The 24,948-nt window shown below is 34.8% G+C and overlaps 1 protein-coding gene across 1 annotated transcript; it reads left to right on the forward strand.

The window, feature by feature from the left end:
• On the forward strand, positions 1-24,555 carry LOC135696479 (cGMP-dependent protein kinase 1). Its single transcript, XM_065215895.2, has 21 exons — positions 1-147; positions 3,663-4,463; positions 7,030-7,196; positions 11,006-11,122; positions 11,807-11,912; positions 13,190-13,253; positions 14,239-14,316; positions 14,654-14,748; positions 15,220-15,288; positions 16,009-16,086; positions 16,236-16,368; positions 17,019-17,161; positions 17,911-18,000; positions 19,010-19,109; positions 19,452-19,493; positions 20,030-20,128; positions 20,846-20,910; positions 21,468-21,590; positions 22,151-22,213; positions 22,546-22,612; positions 23,147-24,555. Exons 2-21 carry the CDS (start codon positions 3,988-3,990, stop codon positions 23,240-23,242), a joined length of 2,271 nt encoding a protein of 756 aa, XP_065071967.1. The 5' UTR covers positions 1-147; positions 3,663-3,987; the 3' UTR covers positions 23,243-24,555.
• The last annotated feature ends 393 nt before the right edge of the window (positions 24,556-24,948 follow it).

Genomic DNA, 24,948 nt, shown 5'->3' on the forward strand with positions numbered 1-24,948 from the left:
GTGAATACTTACTCTTTTTCAGTACTGTTCGTGTCTAGCTCGATTTATCGTATTCTAATGCTAACTGATGAATTAGTTAAAGTGATAAAATCGTATGTAACGTCATCAGATGTGATTGACAGACGAGCAAGAAATCAACTTTGCCTGGTAAGTTGGTTTACCAACATTTCTTTGGTAATTCCTTTAGATGGAAACCAAAATGCGTAGCCAAAGAGAAGATTTAGGCCACCACACGAGCTGAAAACTGGCACGGAGACCTCCATAAATCAATGCAGAACTCTAAATCTTCAAGTTAAAACTGATATCAATCCATCTAATCTTTCGCTGTTTCTATAGAGCGAACTATCTTTGATTTGTAAGACGATAGCGCAGCAGTATAAGAGCTGGGTCATCACAAAACACCTTTGCAAAACACTAATATTTTTTGAAAGAAACTAGAGGTGACAAACAGTATTCCTTCTTCCATTCCATGCCTAGCGCTGCAGAAATTTTTAGCACTCGTTGTTTTAGTGAGAGATTTTTAATTTCAAAACTATTGATTTCCACATCTAGGTTCCAAGTTAATTTTTTTAATGAAGGGAAAAGGCCATATGTCCATTCCATATTTTAAGTTGGTAGATAAAAAACTTTTGGAATTGATTGTGAATAATTGGTAAGATTGTTTGGGTCGAAAGCGTTATGCCAACAAGTCTTTGACGTATAATGACAAAGTTTTGAATCTCAACAACGCATTTGTGAAGGCAAGCTTCTGACATAAAAATATGAAACTAATTATGTTATTTCAAGATGACTCTTATGAGTAAATGATTTGTGGAAGTTATGAATGATTTCGACCATCTACATATTTCTTTTCAATTCATGGGTAATTACTTTCCTTTAAAGTATAAGTTTTCAGTTAATAACTTTGTTGGCTAAATGTTGGTAGCATATTTCGCTAGACATAATATGACATCGCAAATACCAAAATACGTGTATTTTGTTTTGTTTAAAATTCTCTGGAGTATGCCATCGGTTTTTTGTTATCGTGATTTATAGATATTGGAAGTCAAGTTCTCAAAGGTGTTTTCTTTGAAGCGCAAATTCAAGATATAGCTTTGAATGAGCCCTCCTTAAATACTTACGATAGACATCACGAGTTTTACTGGAGGCAGCAACTGCTGACAAAGAAAAGGCGTCGCTATGGACGAAGCTCACTGAAAATGTTTGAGTAAACGCCGTTTATGCACTACTTAAGTTCAATTTTCTTCTAGCAATTTCATTTTTCTTCAAACATATTTTGAGGTATGGGGCATATCCCTTCCCAGGATATTTTTATCAATTCTATCACTATCTATGATCCGTATTTTGATAAAATTTGGAAGCTATTACCTCATGCCCCCTGGTCCTTCCCCTTGATTGACTTTCCCAGTAAGCAAAGTATGACATATTTACATTCTTATGGCAGCACTTTTTTTTACCCACTCCATAAAGACTGATGTTGCCACTGAGATGCTTGTCTTTTTATTGATTCCCTCTTCAACAACAATCCCGATCAACTTGAGGATTTCCCACCATATTACTTTTTTCTCGGAGAATATTTTCTGTCTCTTTAGATGTCATCATGACGGACTGATTCTAGGCCAATGTGCTAGACATGTCAACATCACATCATAACGTCTCTCTCTTAAAGCTTTTTTCTCGACATTTAGCTATTTATTAGGTTGCTTTCGTTTGGAACAGGATGCTATGTAGCTACAAATAATTCTTAGGGATACAGTTTCTGAAGATAGTTACCAGACGAAACCTTTCCCTACAATGTTTTTATTGACAATGAAATAATGCTATCAACCCATGGGTCTAATCGCATCACGTACAAATCAGGATGGTGACCATGAGAGGCAAGATTCATAACATTAGCGATATTAATCCAATTAGCTTTAGAAGCAACAACTTATATCTCATTTCGTCTTCACGACTAAAAAAGATTTTAGGATTTGTTTTACTTATAAGTAAGCTGATTTTGAAATAGTGTCATGGCAGTTAATGCTAATTTATGACAACACAGAATCAAACAGCTGCTCTACATGATAAAGTCGTGTTTTCAGATACATTTTCATACACACCAAAATGCTGTCCCTTCAATGAACGCCATTTTGTAGTAACCTCTTGTCCGTCTTCTTGAATGACTTCTAGGACTTCTAGGTATAAACCTGATTTTCCCTCGATAGCCGTTTAGATTCAGGGTCCTGTTCTGTACCTAAGTATTTATCCTATGTTGCTTGTTAACATCTTTCTTAGTTCACAAGCCCTTCCCTTTTCTTTTTGAAGATATCAAATGTCGAAGAATTCTAAATTTAGTTGAAGTTGGGAACCAGTTGTAGCTGCATGTATAATGTGGTATTAAGTTATCAATATATTATTCAAAGTTTTAGTTCTTTAATGGAGATATTGATGGAAAATTTTCTTGCATTACACACTACGTCTCTTTTTATTCCTGACCCTTACGCTAGAGCAGGCCTATCGAAAGGGGCCCATGAGGTAAAATGTTCCGTGCTTGGAGTAAAGAGGCATCTCTAATTTTAAGGAAAAAGTTTTAATTCTTTGCTATGAATCAACTTGACTTGTAGCAAATCATGCTTAAATCTTAAATCTTGCATTAATGCTTCAATTTCTTTCGTGAAGCAGAAAAATTTTGGCTGAAATCAGATTTTCTTAAGTTTTGGCATGCTGATTTCAGTGGTCCTAATTAAATTGTCCCAATGACGTCATTATCGCCTATCATTATCTCAATCATCACTATCATCATCATCATTATGATTATTTAAGAAATATGTATGCTACAAGAGTGATATCACAGTTACCATTTGCACAAATTAACTTTTATCGAGCACCATAACTTCAATTAAACCCAGTGAAAATCTGTCGAGTTTGCAAATCTTTTTGTCCATTTCGTAAACATCTTGCTCAAAGGATTTTTGTAACTTTAACAGATAACAGACACGCCATTCCATCTAGATATAGGTCAACCACTTCATTTTTTTCAATCACTTTTCAAGAATATGTACGAAGTATTTGTAAGCGAATTACCAGCTCGATATGACTCGAAAACCTACCTTAAAATTCGGTAATTTGGATCCGCAAGGAAGAAGTAGCAAGAACGTCTTAAAAGGGATTCAAAACGTAAATTAATCCTTACCCCACCCCCTTCCTTGCAGCAGAAAATCATGATGTTCTGCAGTGGGCTGTTATTGAGCGGCAATGCTGCCGATTGCTGTGGTAATTTCTTATTACAAAACTATGCTTTCAAATGAAGACCTCGCATGACTTGCCCTGCCTCAGTTTCTGGATCCGCCCCTGTTATTAATCGTTAAACATGTGGTTACCTTTCTACTGTTTGTCGCATGATTGGTCAAACGAAATGTTCTTCTGTGTCAACCGCTGGTTTGAATCGAGAGCATTGGCAATACAACATACAATTAACGGCAAAAATATCAAAACATCGAAATTCAAACTCTTTAAAAAGTTTAATCTCTATTTAAGGAAAATTCTAGGCTCAAGATGAGCTCTCGCGAAGCAATTTTGTTTACACAAGATGCATGATATTTAAGCTAGAAAATCTCACTGCTTATTGTACTACTGCTCACTATTATTATTAATTCATGTTTTGATTTTCATTCAAACAGGAAAGAGAACAATCTGAGAAGCACAGTTTGGATGGGCATGGAAAATCACTGAATGTCTGTAAACCGAATGGACTGGTCAGGAATAATAAGCTATAAATAACTCTATTAAAAGAAGATCCAGGGGTATTAAAAATTCGCTCATAAGTTTGAAAGCTGGTCGTGTGTGCAGATTCGTTATCGCTTTAAATTCTGGCTTGCTTGTAATGAAATCTCGTTTATGTTTTGATCCGATGAGGCTTGGCTGAGGAGAAAGAATTGTGTAATCAAGAGTTGTTGAAACTGGATATTAATCAAACCTTGCTGATTCTCAACCAGAAGATTCTGCATGCCGTTCGACATTATGGGCAACGGAGCCAGCTCAAAGAAGTGCTTAATCATCGATGGCGAGAAAATGACGCTGTCACAATTAAAGCAGAATTATCCGAAGTTGCTTGATGAGCTGGATGCGAGGAATTCTTTGCTCGAAGAGAAAGAAAAGGTGATTGAGGAGCAGAAACTCGAAATATCACAACTGCAAAAGGAGATTCACCAACTACGGTGTGTTATTGATACAAAAGCGACTGCAAAATCGAACGTCCCAGCGACGATTTCAGAAAATGAAGAGGCCTCGAAACTGTCGCTTTCCAAAAAGTTTAAAGACCTTGAGTTACAGAACTTTTCGCGGATGGATTCGAAAACAAAATTTCTCGCCGTTGCTGTCAATGCTGTGCGTAACAAAAGATTCGCCGTGAGCGCCGAAAGCGGAGATCGCAAATCTGCGACAAAGTTGCAAGAGCTTAAGAAACATCCTAAAGATTCATCGTAAGTTTGTTTCGTAGATTTTCTTTATCTTCATTTTGAAATCCCAGTTCACACATATGCTGCTCTCCTGTTGTGCATAGTGACGTCATCATCAAAACAACTGCATTTGTTTACTGAGTTGATAATGATTTTCGAACAAGCTGCAACGAGGGATTTGCGTTTGTGTTTTCAAGTAATTCTTCCTTTCATTTTCCCAAATTCGTATAACTTTGTCGCAAATTTGTATAACTTTGTCTACAAAAATTAATTCTAGGGATAGTTTTAAGCATAAACAACAAATGGAATCATGTTGATAACATATTCACATTCAATATCTATCTTAGATTTAGAAAAGGAACCTTTTATAAAAAAGTTGAAACCTTTTAGTCACTTTCAATTTTACCAACGAATAATTGATCTTAGAAGATCTTAGTTTCGATTGCAAATCTTTTTAGAGGAAGAATTCTTTGTTTTTCAGAAAGCATTTGATTCAAAATGCTCTTTTTCTCCAGCTTTTAATAGTTTCATAGCACTGAACGGCTAAGCAAAATCTTCATATACACAGCTCAAACCTATGATTTTTCAGATACTTATGTTAGAAGTTCAGACGCCTACAAGCCCCACTCCACTATTGTTTACAACTTTCGAAAAAGTCCTTCTCCACGCTAGAATTTACTAACACCAGCTCTATGCACAACACCATATGTCAAATGAATGGATCTTAGGAGCCACTTCTTAGGCCTATCTTTTCACTTTTCCTTTGGTTTGCCATCTATTGTATCCTTTATCTCTAGCCCTGACATTTCATTCTATTCAAAAGTTGATCCACACCCAACAAATCCTTGTGAGAAATTTACCGTTTTGACCTACATCCTATTACTGTTTCGTTTGAATTTTTTACAAAATCCAACATGCTTGTTTTTCCTGTCATCGTGTGGAACAACGCCAACGCAAAAATATTCTTCACATTATATCTTCTGCCTCATTGGTTATTTACAAGGCTTAAAAGAATCTGGGTTATTCGGCTGGAGAACTTAAACGTCAATATATTGTTTTACAGAGCTTTCAGTTTGTATTCTAGCCATATCTACCAGTTGAGTACTGCCAGACAATATAAGCTCGTTGATCGCCATATCTAAACCATGTTAGCTTACAGAGTTAAACACTACCTAAGCAGCTTATAATTATGTCCTAAACGTAGGAAATCAATATTGAATAGCTCCATTGATAACAAACACACCTATTGCTAAGCATGAAGACTCACTGTCAGCGTAACGATTCTTTTGGTCAGAAGTTTTATTGTAAACTGGTAGATTTTTTTCCATTCTATGAATGCCCTTTCTACCAATGCTTATTAACTCTCAGCATGCTTCTTCTTTTGGCTGTTTTTTCCACCGCCATCTGTTTTTGACCCTACTTACGCAACTAATAAATAAGAAATGTTCCTGTCTCGAAATAATTCTCGAAATGCTTTGTTCAATGAACCTTGCTGCAGCCAGTTAAATCTACCGAGCCAGGGTTTATCTGCTTTCTCTAGCTAAAAAAGAGACCTTTTCTTATTATACATTCAATGCTTTTACTAATGAATATCAAGCCAGCTCGGTATACTAATGCATATTAGATAATGAGTGTTTGATTTGCCCTCGCCCCCAGCTTTCCAACTGGTGTCAGAGTCCCTTAGTACTCTCATTGAAAATATTTTTCTAGACAATTTCTAAGTTCTTATACTTTATTTACGCACTACCAAAGAGGGACTGATTCTATTCAAATTCAAATGAAGAATGGGTCTCATTCAAAATTCCCTCCTAACTGAAATATCTACGATTTTAAAAGGTCATTTATGAAATTTACGACAGAAATATAAGTAGAAAACGTTAAAAAGGTCTTAACTGAAAATTTCCTTTCTTCTTCTTCTTCGTCTTCTTCTTCTTCTTCTTTTTCATCATCTTCATCTTCTTCTTCTTCTATCTCTTCTACTTACTCTCCTCCGCTTTCTTCTACTTTCCATTCACATTCTTCATCAACTTCTTCTTCATTAAATTCTTCTTCATTAACCTCTTCTTCATCTACCTCTTCTACATCTACCTCTTCTTCATCTACCTCTTCTACATCTACCTCTTCTTCATCTTCTAATTCTTCTACTTACTCTTCTACTTGCAACTACTACTTCTACTTTCTATTCTCATTCTTCTTGACCAGCTTCTTCTTCATCTACTTCTTCATCTACTTCATCTACAACGAAGACTTCAGCATTCAGTCCTTTAAGGTTCAACTCTCTTGACCATTTAGTGCTGTGTACCCCAGAACTAGTCATTGTCTTTATCAGCTAATACTCAAACTGCTCATTTTCAATGGAAGGTCATTTGAGCTATTCCTCTTATTCCATGCATCCACGTGTCTTCATATAAAATTCTAAGCAGCCCAAGTACTTCCCGTGAAACCTAGGTGCTTAAGAACTTTTCTATATTGCATGACCAATTAGCAGAGCAATGTTTGGTATCCTTTCAAAAATCTTCATCAGATCCGTTCTTCTTGAATTTATCGAAAGAATTTATCGAACTTAGCAGAATTACTTCTTTATTTTCAGAGCCAAATCTCTCATTAAGAATGCTATTAAGGATAATAACTTCATGAAGAAGCTCGAGAAAAGTCAAGTACAAGAAATTGTTGGATGTATGTATTTGAAATCATTCAACGCTGGTGATTATGTCATCAAGGAAGGTGACAGTGGCAACGAGATGTATGTTTTGGCAGGTACGTCGTATGCATTGCAGACTTCTTTATTTTTCATTGGGAGACCTACAACTTGGTTTAGCAATAAGATAAAGTAGGCTATATGGGTAACTGCCAAACTTGACACATTCTTAACAGGGTTAAGGGGCAAGTGCCCGTTTAGGGGTTAAAAGGCAGTCTGCAGAGACTAAATTTTCTAAGCACATGGGTACATCCAATTTCAAAGTACGCTAGTCTTGCATTAAGCAGACATTTTAAATAAACAGACCGAGTCAATAATTTCTGTAATGGTCTATGTCGGCACAAACAATATGCTGAATGGCCTATGTATTTGTGTCCGCAAATTCAATGCATTGTAAATAATACCAGGTGTCTATTACGCATTTTAATATCTCGTGCAATAAATGATGCAAAACATATATTATCATTCAGAAAGGAGATTTTTAGAGTTGGGCGACTGTTTGCAAGGTTTTTGTTTGCGAAATTCCTTAGGCTGTAGTGGAGTTGAGGAGTTTTGTATGTTCTAGATATTTTGAGAAATACTGTTTGCAGTAGCTCCTTGCTCTTTCTGTTGTTTCTAATCATCAGGGAAACCCGCATTTCCTTGTCTTCTGAGAGTCCTACAATATTAAAAATGGAATGACCGTGGGCTGAACAAAGAGGATTCTCTTTTAATGAATACAGCTAGAATAAACATTGATAACAATACAGGACGAATGCCAGGTGCAACTCAGTGTAATAGCAACTGGAGCATAATTAATACTGGGAATAATATGAGGAAACACTATCCAATATGAGGAAACACGATAAAAAGATTTAATTTGCGATGAAAAGCAAGAATATTTTGTCTGACGCCTCTATGAAATCTTGAATTTTCTTTTGATTTGATTATGAGGCAAGAATTCATCAAAAATTTATTGATATTTGAACTGATGGTAGCTTCAACTGTATATAAGGTATGAAATACACGACATTGCTTGCTCTAGAAATATACTTCTAAGACGAACATTTCATTTCTCAGAAAACCTTTCGTACCACGAAATTCAGAGAAAACACAGATAAGCAAAATCATCGCATGCTCAAGTAACACGAGGGTAGAAGCAGTGCATTAAATTGGTTCCTTTTTATTTGTCAACCAATCAAACTATACTGTCAGGAGTGTTGCCTGCTATGTTTTCGCCTTCCCGTATTATCTTCAAATTCCATTTCTAATAAGGTGGAATTAATGTATGCATGTTGTAAAACTTGCCAATGACCCTTAAATCGTCTGCAAGCTCGTTTAATGGACCTACAAATTTTATGAAATTCAATTGAAGTAAAGCATAATAGAACAACTTATCCCCTGATTAGTGAAATTAGTTCTGAAACTTTGCAAATCATCGAAAAAAACCAAAATGATTTTTATAACAGAGTTGAGAAAAAGCAATGTTTGCAGGGAGAGAAATTAGGATCGGGGACCGTAGAACATTTTCGTGTTGTGATTGGGTGTGTTAAAATCGAATTTGTCGCTTGGATTTGTCACTTATAGGAACCAAGCTCCTTAGATCGTCGAAGTGTGTCTTATTCAAAATGTTTCCAACTTCTGTATAAGCAAATATTCCATCTTTGTAACGACTTAACACAACTTAAAAATACCTCTATTAATCTCATTAAACCTATTTATCTTGATCGCTAAGAAACTCTTGCCATAGGTTTTCCTAGGCATTACAAAATGAAAATCTACAACTGCATATTACCTTTGAATAACACTATGATGTACCAAGATTATGTTTAAATTTTTCACTATTTATATATCTGTCCTCCTTTTCAGACTAGCCATGGTGGCAAATAAATGTGCTTGATCAAATAGATAAAAAAATCAATATTCATCGTATAGAGAAATACGTAAAGAACGTTTAAACCTTGGATGATTTCAAAGTTTTTGTGATTTTGCAGCTGTTTGGTTCTACGCATTTAAATGTTAGATGCAGCATTAGATTTTAAAAGTGTTTAAATTCGACACTGCAAAAATTCAATTGGGCCGAAAGACTAATTTCAGTAAAGAATCCAAGAAGTTTGATGATGGCTCGAGCATTTAATTCTCAGAGCTCAGAAACATAACAAACGCTCTTTCGACCCTTAATTTTTTAGCTAAGATTGGATAAAACAAACAAATTTTGAAACCAACCGTGTTTGTGAATGTGATAGATCGATAGAAAGATATTTTTATGAAAGGTGATTTTTGAATGCTGGTACGTCAAAATTTACTAAATTATTTGGGAAGAAAATTACCCCTGGAGACTTCTTCTTCTTTGCACTTCCTTCTTTTACATTATTATGTCTCAGTATTTGTTTTCAATTTTTTAAGATTTTGGAATTCTTCTATACTTTCTTTTATGTTCGAAACCTTCCCTACATGACCCATTGCCTCTAGGTTGTGTAAAATTTTATAGTAATTCCATTCCATCTTTTATCATATGAATTTGAATTGCGGAGACGCGATTAGTATCGTAGCAATCATTCCTTGATAACATCCATCTCTGTGACTTCTTAATAAGCAGACGTCTTATGTCATTGCAGATAACATTTCTCGACGTTAAACTTGCCATAATGAGCTATATTGAATGAATCGCGACTGTTTCCATTTGTATTCTTGGCAACTAACCAAGTAGCTAATAGAATTAGGCAAAAATCAAGTATTTTAAATTCATGGTTGATTTACATAAATCTTGTCATGTGGCTGGGTTCAAATGGAAATCCAATAACAATTTTAGGCGAAGCACTGATGTTGCTATGCCTCCGAAATTGGCTCTTGAGTCTTTATAATATGCAGTCCTTGATTCTTTTCACTCTTTGTTATACTCTAATTTTCTTAACGAGTAAAAATCTATGTTATTTCCTTAAGAGTGTTCATTTATTAACTCGTGTGTACGTTCACATATTTCTGGGCCCCTCAACAATGTTATTAGTTTTGTACTTGTGGGTGTATGTACATTTTTTGGAAGGATGTTTCTGTGCATATAATTAATGGGTGCACCCTATAAAACATGCAATGAAAATAGTGCGAAGAGGTAGGTATATAGAATGGTTTAAAAATCTATCGACTTCAAAGACCAGTCTTTTAGATTCAGTTTCTTTTCTTGATGGGCTTTTTTTGTTCCTGGTGGGCTTTTTTTGTTTCTGGTGGGCTTTTTTTGTACCCAATGGGCTTTTTTTGTACCTGATGGGCTTTTTTGTACCTGATGGGCTTTTTTGTTCCAGATGGGCTTTTTTTGTACCTGATGGGCTTTTTTGTACCTGATGGGCTTTTTTGTTCCAGATGGGCTTTTTTTGTACCTGATGGGCTTTTTTGTTCCTGATGGGCTTTATTTGTACTTGATGGGCTTTTTTGTTCCAGATGGGCTTTTTTTGTACCTGATGGGCTTTTGTGTACCTGATGGGCTTTTTTGTTCCAGATGGGCTTTTTTGTACCTGATGGGCTTTTTTGTTCCTGATGGGCTTTATTTGTACTTGATGGGCTTTTTTGTTCCAGATGGGCTTTTTTTGTACCTGATGGGCTTTTTTGTACCTGATGGGCTTTTTTGTTCCAGATGGGCTTTTTTTGTACCTGATGGGCTTTTTTGTTCCTGATGGGCTTTATTTGTACTTGATGGGCTTTTTTGTTCCAGATGGGCTTTTTTTGTACCTGATGGGCTTTTGTGTACCTTAGGGTTTTTTGTACCTTAGGGCTTTTTTGTACCTGATGGGCTTTTTTGTTGTGTTAGGAATTCCAACCAAAGCTTTGTTGGCTTAGTGCTCCCATAATAGAAAATGTCTTGAATACTTTCTAACACTTTAAACTTGTCACGCAGATGGAACTCTTGAAGTCTCCAAAGATAATGAAGTACTTGGAAACCCGATGAAACCGGGAACTCTGTTTGGTGAACTTGCCATACTTTATAACTGCACAAGGACAGCATCTGTAAAAGGTTTGTTGAATTTTGAATTTTCATAAATTCTGTTCTAGTTGCAAATTCAGCAGTCTCTAATCTGTTTGGTAATCAAAGCTTCAGTTTTTGTTTTATTCCTTTGCTTTATTCATAGCATCCGATGCAAGTTGGCAAGTAAAGGGCCAATGAAAAACCCACAACAAAAGAATATGTTAAAAAGCTCTCCTTTTTTGCAAAAAGTGGAAGGGGGGCGGAATGCATGAAATTTTCTTTCAGTCCCTGTCTCTTTATAAGGTTATCGTTCGTTATCCAAAACAAATCTTTTGTATTTTTAGTATGTTAATATTTGCGCCATCAACGAAGGTCTGAAGACCATGCAACAGGGGATCTTTTAGCGCACAGTTAGTGGAGAAGGTCCAAGTTAGGCCCTAAACTTACCCTACAAATTGGCCCATAATTCCTCACTAGTAAGCGACCTTTTTAAAAATATCTAAACTATCTCCATTTACTGCTCATCTGTATTTACTTGTGTGTGTCTGAACATGTTTTTTACTTACTTGCAGCCTAACTAAGATGAGTTAATTTGCATAAACAATCCCTGCTTTTGTTCATGTCCTTGGGTAAGAAAGATACCCTTTTGCAATATATCCCAACCAGCAGAAAAGGCATTGAATCATGCACATTGCTTTTCTTCAACTGTGACGTAATATTTTTCCCCTCCAGCTGTCGAAAACTGCCTAGCATGGGTGATAGATCGAAGTGTTTTCCAAATTGTAATGCGAAAAACTGGTATAATCAGACGAGAAGAGCATCATAAATTCTTAAAAAGGTAACAATTTAATAATGAAGGCGATTATCATTATTATGCTCATGATAGAAATAATAATGATCATTATCCTTTTTTGACCATAATCATCATCATAATTACAAACATCATCAGCATGAAAATTACAAAATAAGATTAAATCAACAATGATAGCAATAATTTGCATCGTCATAATTATGATCAGAATCATCACACAGCTTGTCAATTTCCAACGTCGAATTTAAAAGTACCCATATTTAATTTCCCAATATAAGAATGAGAGTTGATAATTCGAAAACTTTTTACGAGGAGACTAAGTCTTGAAATATTTCTTTTTAGCTTTAATTAAATGGGCGACACAGGCAGATGAAACAGTACATAATCCTATTTGTGTAATCCTGATGGGCTGTCGTTTTTAAATGTAAAATATTCCGATTGATGAATTTATTATGAGTCTTGCGGCTGAAAAGAATCTGCATCACAAACATTATCTTTTACCATCAATGAAAAAATTGAATTATCTTGCCTTTATTTCATGGCTTCAAAGAAAACGATTTTAAAGAAATTACTTTTAAATTCATGAGCGGCAACTTAGATTTGAAAACAGAATTTTGTGGCCTTCTGTTGAATGCAATAGTCGAGCCTATGTTCTAACATTCGTATAGCTTTTAGCTTTGACATTCGTTTAAGGCTGTCAATTAGGCAGAAAATTGATGACCAGGCATGTTTTGAGTATGTTTGTCATCCCCTTGTAAAACTACAAAAGTTACCAATGACATTCTTCGCACTGTTTGACAGACGTAGAACATAGTTCTGTTTGATGAATTGAAAAGGAGTCATGCTTTTTGCACATTAACTTTTGTCCGTCACATCCCAACCTGACTCTGGACACACATACTACCTTTGGAGAAATTTCTAGATCCAAATAGAAGTTAGAAACTAATTAAGGAAATCGTACGCTGGAGTAGTGTAACATGTAGAATGCAAGAACAATATGAAATCATTAGCACTATCTTTAATGAAAGAGTATATCATGTGTAAATACTATTAGAAAATCACAGGCATTGTACAAACCCAATGTCATTTCGCAGTGAAATGGTGTCTTCTGTCTAAATTTCTTAACTTACATTACATTCTGGTAATTCAAGAAGCAAGTAGCCTCAAATTTGGAAAAATTAAGAACCACCAGCCACTGCCTTGATTGAGTGGCTCTTTTTAAGAAATCAGGGTCATGTAAGTCTTATATAAGTCAAACGAACTGGACATATAGCTCTTAGTATTCCTTTTATTCTTCTTACTAGTGTCAAGCTGTTGAAAGATTTGTCAGAGGAAATGATGTATAGAATCGTGGATGTGGTTGAGGAGGTATAACCTGTTCTTTCTAGATTTTCTTCACGTTTTCTTCAGTAAGCTGAAAGATAGCATTGAAATCTTACTTAACGATGCCGTTATAAATCATATTTTACTCCATGATGTATAAATCTCCACACAAAACGTAAGGTCTTACTTATCCCTCATCTAAAAATTCTAACGATATATTGTTCCTATAATTCGAAATCTTGCTTAGTCGCTTTAATTCTAGTTAGAATCCGGTTACACAACTCAATCATCTTTTCAAGCAAACTGTTGATAATCACCATGAAGCAAAAAGTATCCCGGCTTTACCTGTATGAAGTAGGAATACCTCGAAGGGCAATGATGTTGTGGTTATTTGGTGAAGCTCTTTTTACAGAAACACCCTCTTTCTGCAACATCACATAACCGCACCAATCTTATAGTGCTCCTTCTATAGGTAAATATTAAAAAAATATGACACTTTCCGACCCAGTATATTTCCTCAATCTTAGTAGAGCTAAATAGACAATACTTAAGTACCATTTGGGGAAAATTTACTCTCCCCCCACAAACTTTCTTTGATGGTGCCACTGTATCCTACCTAATTGTCCTCCAAAGTCAAGTTCTCATGGCTTGATTTAGTCCATGGCATTTAAAGAAATTAACTGTTTCTTTTCAAAGCTCAATCATTCGTCAATCACGGTATCACTAAATCAATTTAAATGATTAATTCATCAATTACAATATCACTGAATCGATTGTTTTCCCTCAAGACCACTTTGAACAGTGATTTAATGACTCGTTGACTTTTTTGTATTTTTCAAATGTATATTTTCACATCCCAAAAAACTTATTGTTGTCAGACCTCGCCTCTTGCCGTAACGTTAGTTTTTACTTCGCTGTATGGACTTTTTTGAGATAAGAAAGAAGCCCGCGTAATATATACTTAGTATATTTTCATTTCTGTTTGATCATTTGTTAATTGTTTTGTTATTTGTTCTTTCTTTCTGTTTAGGATTTTTATTCAGAAGACGATTATATTGTTAGGGAAGGTGAAAAAGGAAATACTTTCTACATTATAAAGTCAGGACGAGTACGTATGACTATATACTTTCAGTGGCTTATTTAATGAAACTATACTTTTTCTCAGCTTGATTTTTGTTTACTAGAGAGGTAGCCAACGTCATTTTGAAGTTTCTTGAATTATGTAGAAAGATAAGTTATGTAGAATTATGTAGAAGAATATTGATTTTACCTTAACTACGAAAATTGAAGTTTAGAAGGACCAAATGTTAGCAATCTGAGCCTATTCATGATTTTCATGTGATTATCTATTTCAGTCTATCTATCTATTTTAGAGCTCTTTATCCTCGTTTATCTGTTATTAGTTTCCTTTGTAATTTAGTTGAACTATGCTTCTTGTTATTTAGGTGAAAGTTCTTCAAATGATAAGCGGTCATCATGAACCTCAAGAAATTCGCCAACTTGAAGCTGGTGACTACTTTGGTGAAAAAGCCTTGCTGAGGTAAGGGGCCGAAATGGTATTTGTGAATCCTGCCCCCTCTCTTCCCAGTAAAGGTGAATAGATAAAGGTAGAATGTCATGAAATTATGTCAGTAATAGTGTGATAAGATGATAACGAATTGCATGGAAAATTGGAAATATTTCCTTAGAAATTAAAAAATCATAAAGCTTGATTATGAAATGCTTCAGAAAGCTCTTGTTTTATCAGCGACATTAACAGCTTTAAAAACAATAACAACAAAACAACAACAACAATAGCTGTCAAGCAACAACAACAACAGCAGCAGCAGCAGCAAAACAACCACAGCAACAGTAAAACAACAACAACAGCAACAAAAAATTGTTTCAACCCAAGTTATGCATTCAATAAATTCAAGTGAGAATATAAAAGTGGATTGATAACAACACAAACGTAGAAATGTTTATACGATATTCTAATGCCATCAATCAAAACAATTCATATCGATTTCAGTGAAGATGTAAGGACTGCTAGCATCATCGCTCTTTCGCCTGGAGTTGAGTGCATGGTCATCGAACGAGAGTAATTATTCATTTGATTTTAGTTTTTTTCGTATTTCAGTATTAAAAATTCATAATTTATTCTTCCAGTAGAATCTGCTTATCTTAAACTGTTTTTGATTCCAGCTAATCATTTTAAATCAATCCAATATTGATATCAATGATATTTCATGCCGCTTTTTGCGATGATATCATCTGCTTCGTTTATTAATCTATTAGATTCGATAAGCCGCATATTGTGTCATGTTCATCCTGCTGAAATATTGACTTAGAACGAAAATTATCCCGTAATGTCATATGCTTCTCCAAATTGCAAATTTTGAACAGCTGAATTTCATTACTTTGAAACTTATGTATAAAGATTGTTCGTTAAATACCTTTTTAGAGCCGAAATTCTTTATACTCTCTAATTCCTGTGTGTTGGCGATATTTCTCGAGGAATAATATTTAATAGAGAACTTACCGCCATTGGTTTAGAAAGGTACAAACCTTAGATAATAGGTAAAAGATCCGCATATTATTATTTGAAAAAGGCATCTCAGAACAAAGAAGCTCTGGGAAAAATTACAGTATTCGTGAATATTTTTTAAGAACTCTCAAATGGCTGCTTGAAAAGACGCTGTTAGGAAATTTTGTTGCAAATGTGGTCAAAAAACGATATAGGAGAAATTCTGTATAAATTTTGAGGCAAAGGACCCTTCTGCCGTACACGTTAGTCTTAATTCCATTGTTATTCTTTTAGAACGTTCTTAAACGTAATTGGTGCGTTAGAAAACATCCAAAATATCGACTACGGTGACGAAGAAAGGGGTGCTATCAGGTATGCAAAGAGTTCATACGCTACAGTGTACGTGAAATTTTTCACGACGCTTGACAAGTCATATACATCGAAGCGTGTCTGATTCAATTATAAATTTAGAAACAAACAAACTGCATAGATTTTATATGGATGATTTTTTGTGTTTCCAGAGTAAGTCCCAAATCAAGCGAAGATGGCACTTCAATCTTGATCAGAATAGCTCCTGAATTCGCAGAATGCAATTTGACAGATTTCAAAGCCATAGCAACTCTGGGTATCGGTGGATTTGGAAGGGTTGACCTGGTAAGACTGTTTATTGACAATCATCAACAAAGCTGTTGTAACGTCATTTGATGTATAAGGCCCACTGAATCTGAAAAGGATAGTTCTAGTAAGCTTATGTCATACATGTCAAAGGGGTTGGTTGGCTCAATTATGATCGTATAGGTTCCGGGAATGTTTTCCTGTGAATATGACATCCAGCAAGCCGTGATGACTATCAACCTTTGCTATATCAGCCTAAGATAAGAAGAACCTACTTTTCGAAAGTCAGATGTTACTTCTTGTTCTAAAAATGAAATCTTATCTAAAAGTTAATTTTGATAATGGATCTGATTTTTATGCCTAGCGATAGGGAATAGGGATATTTTGTGACGAAAGCTCTTTAGGAGAAATTGTATTCTGCATAAAAACCTTGTGATTTGTCGCGCAGAATGGGTTTTTAAATAAAATATGCCCTATCAAAAAAGTAAGTTCGTAATTTTCTATGTCCTTCTTCTTTGCGGGGTTTAAGAGCTGATTGGTTATAATTAGACCTAGATTTTATTTTTTCTCGTTTAATCATCGTTTAATCATTCAAATCACATCCGTCCTCTAATCGTAACAGAATCATCATCAATTTCGAATCCTTTATATTGGGGTAACGATGTTTGATATGTTATCTTTCCATGCAGGTGTTGGATAGGCGTGAAAGTAAATCCAAAACATTTGCATTGAAAACACTGATAAAACGGCATATTGTTGAAACGAAGCAACAGGAGCATGTTTACAACGAGAAGAAGATTCTGATGGAACTTGACTGCCCTTTTATAATCAAGTAGGAATTGTTATCTTCTTTCTGAAAGTTCTAAGAGTAAGCTATAAATAGGTTGAAGGGTGTTGACTTTATATTGGCATCTTCAGTCCGAAGATAAGTACCAAGTTTTGGTATTGTGTTGTAGATTGTATTTGTATTGTATTGTATTGTATTGTATTGTAGATTATTTAATGTCAGTTTTTACAATAGTGAATATACACTAATTAAGACTAACATGAAGCAATTTACAGGATTGCATAAGACAGTTCATTTACTGCAAAACGAGCATGCGCACTTGTTTTAAGGAACCAAGTTTTGATCAAATTTTTAAATTGTCTAGTATTTTGTGCTGTCTTTATTGATTCTGAGAGTGAATTTCAGATTTTAGGCCCTTGAAAACTTAATGATCTGATACCATTATTGGTAGTTCTTCGTGACAGTGACTGCATCAATGACACGACAAGCTGTGACGTATTCGAAATATGCTCAGGCTTAGATTGAACATTGTTTTGAAGATATGTTTTATACACGATTAATAACAAGTGCTAATTACTTTTCGGTACTAACAGGAAACGTTTCAAAGTAGAGTGTCATAACTTCAGCTTTCCAAGGTCATCCGATTTTTTTCTTATGACGATTGTCAAAAGAAAGCATATTGACTCTGTTGTCTAAAGAAAGCATACCGAGTTATTATGTATTGGAGTCGTTTTGTAGCAAAGGACTTTGCTTCTGAACTATTTTTTTAATATGTAATCGAATTTTGATTTTAGGATTCACAGAACATTCAAAGACCCAAAATATGTTTATATATTGATGGAAGTCTGTCTTGGCGGGGAGTTATGGACAATTCTTCGCGATAGGTAAGCATTCTAATCCAGCTGCCTTGGTTTTTTCTCTAACATTAAGATTTTGTTTTTCCCTGTAGGATTGATCCTATGTTTTTTAAGCTATTCCAACACTCTTCTTTATCCTGAATATCTTTCCCTCCCCTTCTTTGGCCAGTGATAAAGAAGAGTTGGTTTTTGACGCGACCTTTCAATTTTTTATTATGTTTGTAAATTTTGATGTTACTTTTATCATTGTTGTATTTTCATCTACTAATGATGCTGTTAACGTTTTTTTTTCTTTGTTTTTACTTTTTTATATTACCTATAAGTTGCCTCATTTTAAGTTCTCGTAGTCAAACTTGACCTTTTATCTCATTGTACGTTTTGTGTCATTTTTGTTTGAAAATTACTTCCTTTCCAAAAATATAAACTATAATTAATTCAATTACTACCTCCTCAGTCTAGCTTATCGTCCTTTAACCAAAACGAAATCTGTTTCAAAATGTTTCTTGTTTATTTGATTCATTGAAATATTTCACTGTCTTTTCTATTACACCCTATAACTCCTTTTTTCGTCATAAAATAGACATTTTTGCTTCTGTATCTTATTCAGCCACCACTCTACAATTTTTCTGAAATTTATTGAAATATAATCGATTTGAAAGATGCTATAAGAATTTCTTTGACTGCTGATCATAAAAATATACTGTTTTCCAAAGACCTGTCATTTAAATGCTAAACTACATCGTTAACTGGACAACAATACTACCAGTAGATTAGCCTGTTTCCCAGACCCCTAACTTAAAAGTAGACCCCAGACCTCTAATTTCAAGTTAGGGGTCTGGATCGTTTCATTTTGAAATTCCTCTACATACAAATGCCATTGAAATAGCAGAATACATGAAACCAACTAGTTACAATAGATTATCAAACTATCAGGATTATAGGAGGATTTGTATGCAAGGAATTTCTTGACAACCCTCTCTACTTACTTTAATGCACTGCACGATAGCACTAGAAATTGATTTATTTTGTTTCACAGAAACTACTTCGATGAAAGCACTGCTCGGTTTTACATTGCTTGTGTTGTTGAAGCATTTGCCTATTTACACGAAAGAAAGATTGTTTTCAGAGATTTAAAAGTATGTTTTAACAGCCTTTTTAAAACTTGTATGAATATTCTCTTCTGTGTGGATTCTTCAATCTATACCTACCGAATTATTTTTCATTGATTGAAAATTTCGTGATTAATTTTTTTTCTTCCAAATGCTATCTACCGTTATTTTGAACAATTGGCGATCAGCACATTCAGCGTGTATCGAACTTTTGTTTAAACTGCATTTTGGCTTGAAGTAGACAAGTCAGACATCAGCTACCAAACATTTTGCCAAAACCAACTTTGCCAACATTATGCTAAATGCTGTGGACAGTATGACATGACGCACATCTACCATTATGTTACTTTGAATATTTTTGTCCGACAGCCGGAGAACTTGCTTGTGGACAATACTGGATATGTCAAGTTGGTAAGCACTATAATGAATTTGCATACCTATATTACTAAACGTCTCTTTTGTTAATATTCACATATCCTATCACCATTTTCATCAGGGGCAATGAAAATTGACAAAAAACACACAAAAATGATAAAATAATGTATATTGAAAACCAAAATTTATCTCTTATAGTTCCATTATAAGTTTGTTTGATCGTCTATTTTAGCGTAAAACTCGGAGTTACAACTTAATATCATACATCAAACACTATATGACAGACCAGTAAACAGCAATTTTCATTTGTTTACATCATGGATCGTTGTATTACAAAATTCTGTTGCCATAATGGATTGCTCATCGTCAATTTGCATTGTTCCTCCTACCATATGTTTTATAGACATCAGATTGCAAGATTCGATAATCCACCTTGCGGCCTTTTTAGCATGAGTTCCCTTTGGTAATCAATATGTTACTGCAGCTAGTCCTTTTTCAATAATATAAGCAACAAGTTGTGTTTCACTTTGTGAATGATTTTATGCTTATTGTTTTCCAAATTTTTATCCAAGGTTGACTTTGGATTTGCCAAAAAGATTGGGAGTGTTGGCAAGACGTGGACGTTTTGTGGGACTCCTGAATACGTAGCTCCTGAGATAATTCTCAACAAGGTTAGTACGCTGTATTTGACAAACGTTCAACAATATGACAAAGTAGAAATATTGTGGAGATTTTAACATTCTTAGAACTGAAAATTCAGGGCTGCAAGTATATTTAAGAGGAGAGTCATCAATCGGTCATGCATCTTGTTGAAAATCAAGTGTAATTGGTAGATCGACGATTTGATATGCTTTCAGGTTTTGGAAAACAGACCAGCAAGTTTAATACTGTAGCCAAATAATTATTTATGTTTAAAAGGCATGTAAATACCCTTAGAAATTATCTTGATATTATTCAATTTTTGTAGCAGTCACCCTTCAACGTTTTAGTAAATTCCTTAATTCCTTATCCTCGATCTCAGCTTCGTCGTTTGATATTCAACTTGGACTTTAAATATGAATAAGACTTTGTAGAGGTGGATTTAAGGAGAACAACCCTTTAGAACAACAGATGGTAATAGCAGATACTGAATCTCTTCCTCGATGAATGCTAAGAATCCACAAAGTACTATGACGTTATAATTTTTAGGCTGTTACTTTGCATATATTTTTATATTTTTACATCGATCTTGAATTTACACAAAATTATTTTCATTAGAGATTGTATTGACTTTTACAGAGCTCTACAAAGCTTCTCCATTATATTATTTTTGCAAGTTAAGATTTTTCGATTTAAAGATTAACTATTTGCTTTTGTTATCGATTCAAACTCTGTATATCTTATCTTAGGGTCATGATTTCGCAGCTGACTATTGGTCGCTTGGAATTTTGATATTTGAGCTTATGACTGGAAAGTGAGTCATGTTCATCTTCTAGTTTATATCATATCTTTTTCCATTTTATCAATCCAAGAATAAACAAAGACAAAATTTTATCAAAACGAAAATTTAGTTTTGAATTTTGATTTGTTGTTTATTTTAACTGGTGATTATAATGAATTCGTACATTTTCAATCAACTAATAAGTTAAATATTTTATTGAGAGGAATCAGCCTGTGAAGAAATTCTTCACGTTGATAATTTTAGGCCTACTGTGTAGACAAAAGGAGTTCGTTTTCACCTTAGGACTCCACTGGTAACATTTTAATAGGCAAGCGGCACTGATTGGTCAACCTTTACAGTCATGTGCTCGTGTTTCTGATTGGCCTATTTCGATCCACAACTGGGTATATATATTTCTTAGCGTAGAGTTTTCGATCTATGTTCTGACGTTTTAAACTCTGAAGAGTGTCAGACGAAAAGCTTTCGTTTACTAAATGTTTGCTTTTTTCAAAGCCATTTACAAATTTTTGGTCTATTTGTTCAATCCCTAGCTTTCTCCCAGTACTACATTGTTTTACTCGTTTCTATAGCCCCCCGTTCAATGGAGAGGATCCAATGAACACATATAACTTCATCCTAAGAGGCATCGAAGCCTTAGATTTTCCTCCAGTGGTTACGAGGACAGCCAAACACCTGATCAAGAAGCTCTGCAGGTAGGATTTCATATTCTTTCAATGGGGCTTGCCGATTGGCCAAATCAAGGCACCAATCAAATGCTTTGCTTCATCTAGTCAAATGTTATTTGAATACAACACGTTATATTTCGTCAACACGTCACATTTTTAATTTTGTCGTTCTAGAGGTTAACCGAAAAGGGAAATTATCCTAAATTTTCTGTTTTCCGTTGCAGTTGTTTGATTTTTAAAGGCGTATCAATTGCAGATTTTGACCACGTATTTGTATTGTATTGTATTGTATTTCTTTCTACCTAGCATCCGAAGGTAGTTTTTAGGACACTGAGAAGCTTATGCTCGAGCAGTGTCCTGGTCCTTCCTCTCGATATGACCACACCTCTTGATTCCTATGCCTGGAATTACAGAGAGCTGGTGGCTCTTCTCACTCTGGGTGAAAGTTTGGTCATGCCAGAGACTCGAACAACGGACCCTTGGGTCTGTAGTCAGCGCCTCTAACAACTGAGCCATCTAACAACTGAGCCTTGCACCAATGTTCGTTATGAAAATGAGAACTCCGTAAACCTTTATTGTTCTTTTAGGTATGAGCCCAGTGAGAGGTTAGGAGCTCAGAAGAATGGTATAGAAGATATTAGAAACCACAAGTAAGGGTGTTATGTGTGATTAAAGATTCTATTCCAGTGTTCATCCCAGTGCACATTGAGATACCGTCTGTATGTAATTTAGTGATCAAAGCATTAGCTAAAATACCTCAACGATGAAACCCCATGAATAACACAGTATTTAATCTAAATTTTGTAATCTAACATCGAAATCAAACCAAGCATAAATCATCCTTGCACATTGTACATCATCCAGTCCTGTTTACAAGCAAACTTTTATGAGATACGTCTGTCTTCATTTTGTAAATTTAAGTAATTATATAGGATGTTAAGTTTCATGGATTTTGTTAAATTGCAAGTTTGTTTGATTTCAGATGGTTTCAAGGATTTCATTGGCATGGACTGTTAGAAAAGACGCTGAAGCCTCCATTTGTGCCAAAGGTAAAACTTTCTCTAAGCTTTTTATAATTATCAAGCCAACATTAATTAATATTTTTATTTTCATCTCTGTAAAATCAGCATCCCTTCAAGTTCTAAAATTTGTTCTGTTGTTTTCATCAATCCTTTTAAAGCAATTGTAGATAGTATGCAATGGAGGGACCATTATGGAAACAAGATCGTATTGACCTTTTTAATGCTATCCCTGCCATTTTTAACCTGGGGTGGTTTTAGTCTATGCTTTAACTTCTATCTGGAAATTTTATATATATCTGTACTTAGATCTTTTTCTTTTTCTTAATTTTAAATTGTAATTTATTTGATGGCAAAATTATACATAGATGCTTTCCATTTATGCAGGCATATCTTTGTTTATCTTATTATAGCATTTGTCAACGTCGTATTTATTTAACCTTGTATTGCATTCCTTATCTTAATTTTGAAGGTTTAACCTTAACTATTACCTTCATTTCACTGAAATTTTTAATGTACTATGGTTTTGATACTGTTTTCATAACGAATTTCAACCAAAAACAGGTACGGTCAACAACGGACCATTCAAATTTTGACAACTTTCCAACGAGCTCAGATGTCCCACCTGATGAGCTTTCTGGATGGGATGCAGATTTCTAAGCCGAACCAGACAACAAGTGACTCTTTGGACGAAAATCCTACTTGTGCTGGCTGTGTCCTGGCCGTTTTCTCCTGTAAAAGCAGGGCGTTCTCCTAACTATGATATGGTTTTAGAGCTCGATAAATGCAAAACCGGGTGCAGGAAAGATTTTTGATTTGTTTCAAACCATTAGATACATATAGATCTTATGCCCTGTTACTTAAAATAATAATTTTACTTTCAGGGTTGATCACTAGCTAGCCGTCTCATGTTTAGTGGGGAGGGGAGAGTACAAATAAGTGCATGTTAAGTTCATACTATGCTTGCAGTAACATAAAACAGTCTGTCCAAACCTTTCATTCGAGAAATTTTGAATTTAGCACTTACAATGATTGTGTTGAAGGAGTGGCTAGAAGGGGTATAGGGGTGAAAGAGTTTGACGACTGGTCATATAGACATAAGATGTTCTATTAGGCTTGTGGCTTCATATAAGTCTTATCTGTATTTCATGACATCTTTCGTCGATAGTGTTGAGACATTGGTCATTTCAAACTTAGAGCTAAGTAGACATTTTAAGGTTAAGGTTTGCTCCCTATCATTAAACACACAAAAACGATTTCTAAAGCTTTCTTGAACTCATTTCATCAATTTTCAACGAGTCGAAAATGTTTTTAATGGCAGGCAAGAACTCGAGAGAGCACTTACATTGCGAGAATAAAGTCATGACATCCTTACCCAAAGGCTTTAGATCCGGATGAAAGTGATAAAGAGATTGATAAAGAGGGGAGGAGAAAATCACAGGCAATGCAAATTTAAGTAGTGTTTACATTGAAAACCTGTTTATGCTGTCTCGTTATAAAGGTATTATATTTAATTTTACTTTAACGCCAATACTGAGCATCACATTAGCATTTTGCTCAATTAGATATAAGAAATTAAGTTGGCCACTGCAAAAAACCAATAACTCAACTGGTGAAGATAACAAAGAAAATCAGCTCTGAAACTTTGAATCTGCAGATATTTTAAAATCAGCTTTTTAAACTCACTTAAGGCCAACATATTGTGAAGTTGGCTATTATCATTGTTATTGTAAGCCTATTATCATATTGATGGTCACAATTGTCGTATAAATTCAAATAGTCGGAAAATTACGACTGTCTAAATTTTTTAAACACAATTACAATTGTTAGATTTACTTTCAAAAACTTTATGCATGCATGTATTACGATAATGTTGGGTTTATATGATCACTGTAAATATGCAGCTTTTAATTGTAATTAAAAATATGTCACTTTAATTTTTTCCTTTGAACTGACGAAAATCACGCAGGACATCGATGCTAAATTTATTGGTTAGTTTCTTTGTCAGCACAATGTTTTCCTTTTCTCATTGAGATTGTAATATTCTACTTTTTGCAAAAATTGTTGGCTTTCTTTCAAGCCCGTAAACAGGCGTGTTGAGTAGGGGTGGCAAACTTCCGGTATTCGATGCAGACGAATGTTAAGTTAAGCTCTTGTAAGGGTGGGGGTGGGGGGAGCGGTAGATAGAGTTTGTGGAAATAAATACTGATACTGAAAATGTCACTGTCGGTTCTGACAAAATCATCGAAGTGCTTTTGAACAAAGGCCCTTCCTCGCTGATTGTTGCTGACCACTGATTATTCCATTGGGTGTCTATCTATAGAACATTGTCCATAAAATTTCTTGTTCACATAACTTTTGATTTT

The sequence above is a fragment of the Rhopilema esculentum genome, chromosome 17 (assembly GCF_057945365.1).
Source record: "Rhopilema esculentum isolate cy_ngs chromosome 17, ASM5794536v1, whole genome shotgun sequence".
Lineage (NCBI taxonomy): Eukaryota > Metazoa > Cnidaria > Scyphozoa > Rhizostomeae > Rhizostomatidae > Rhopilema > Rhopilema esculentum.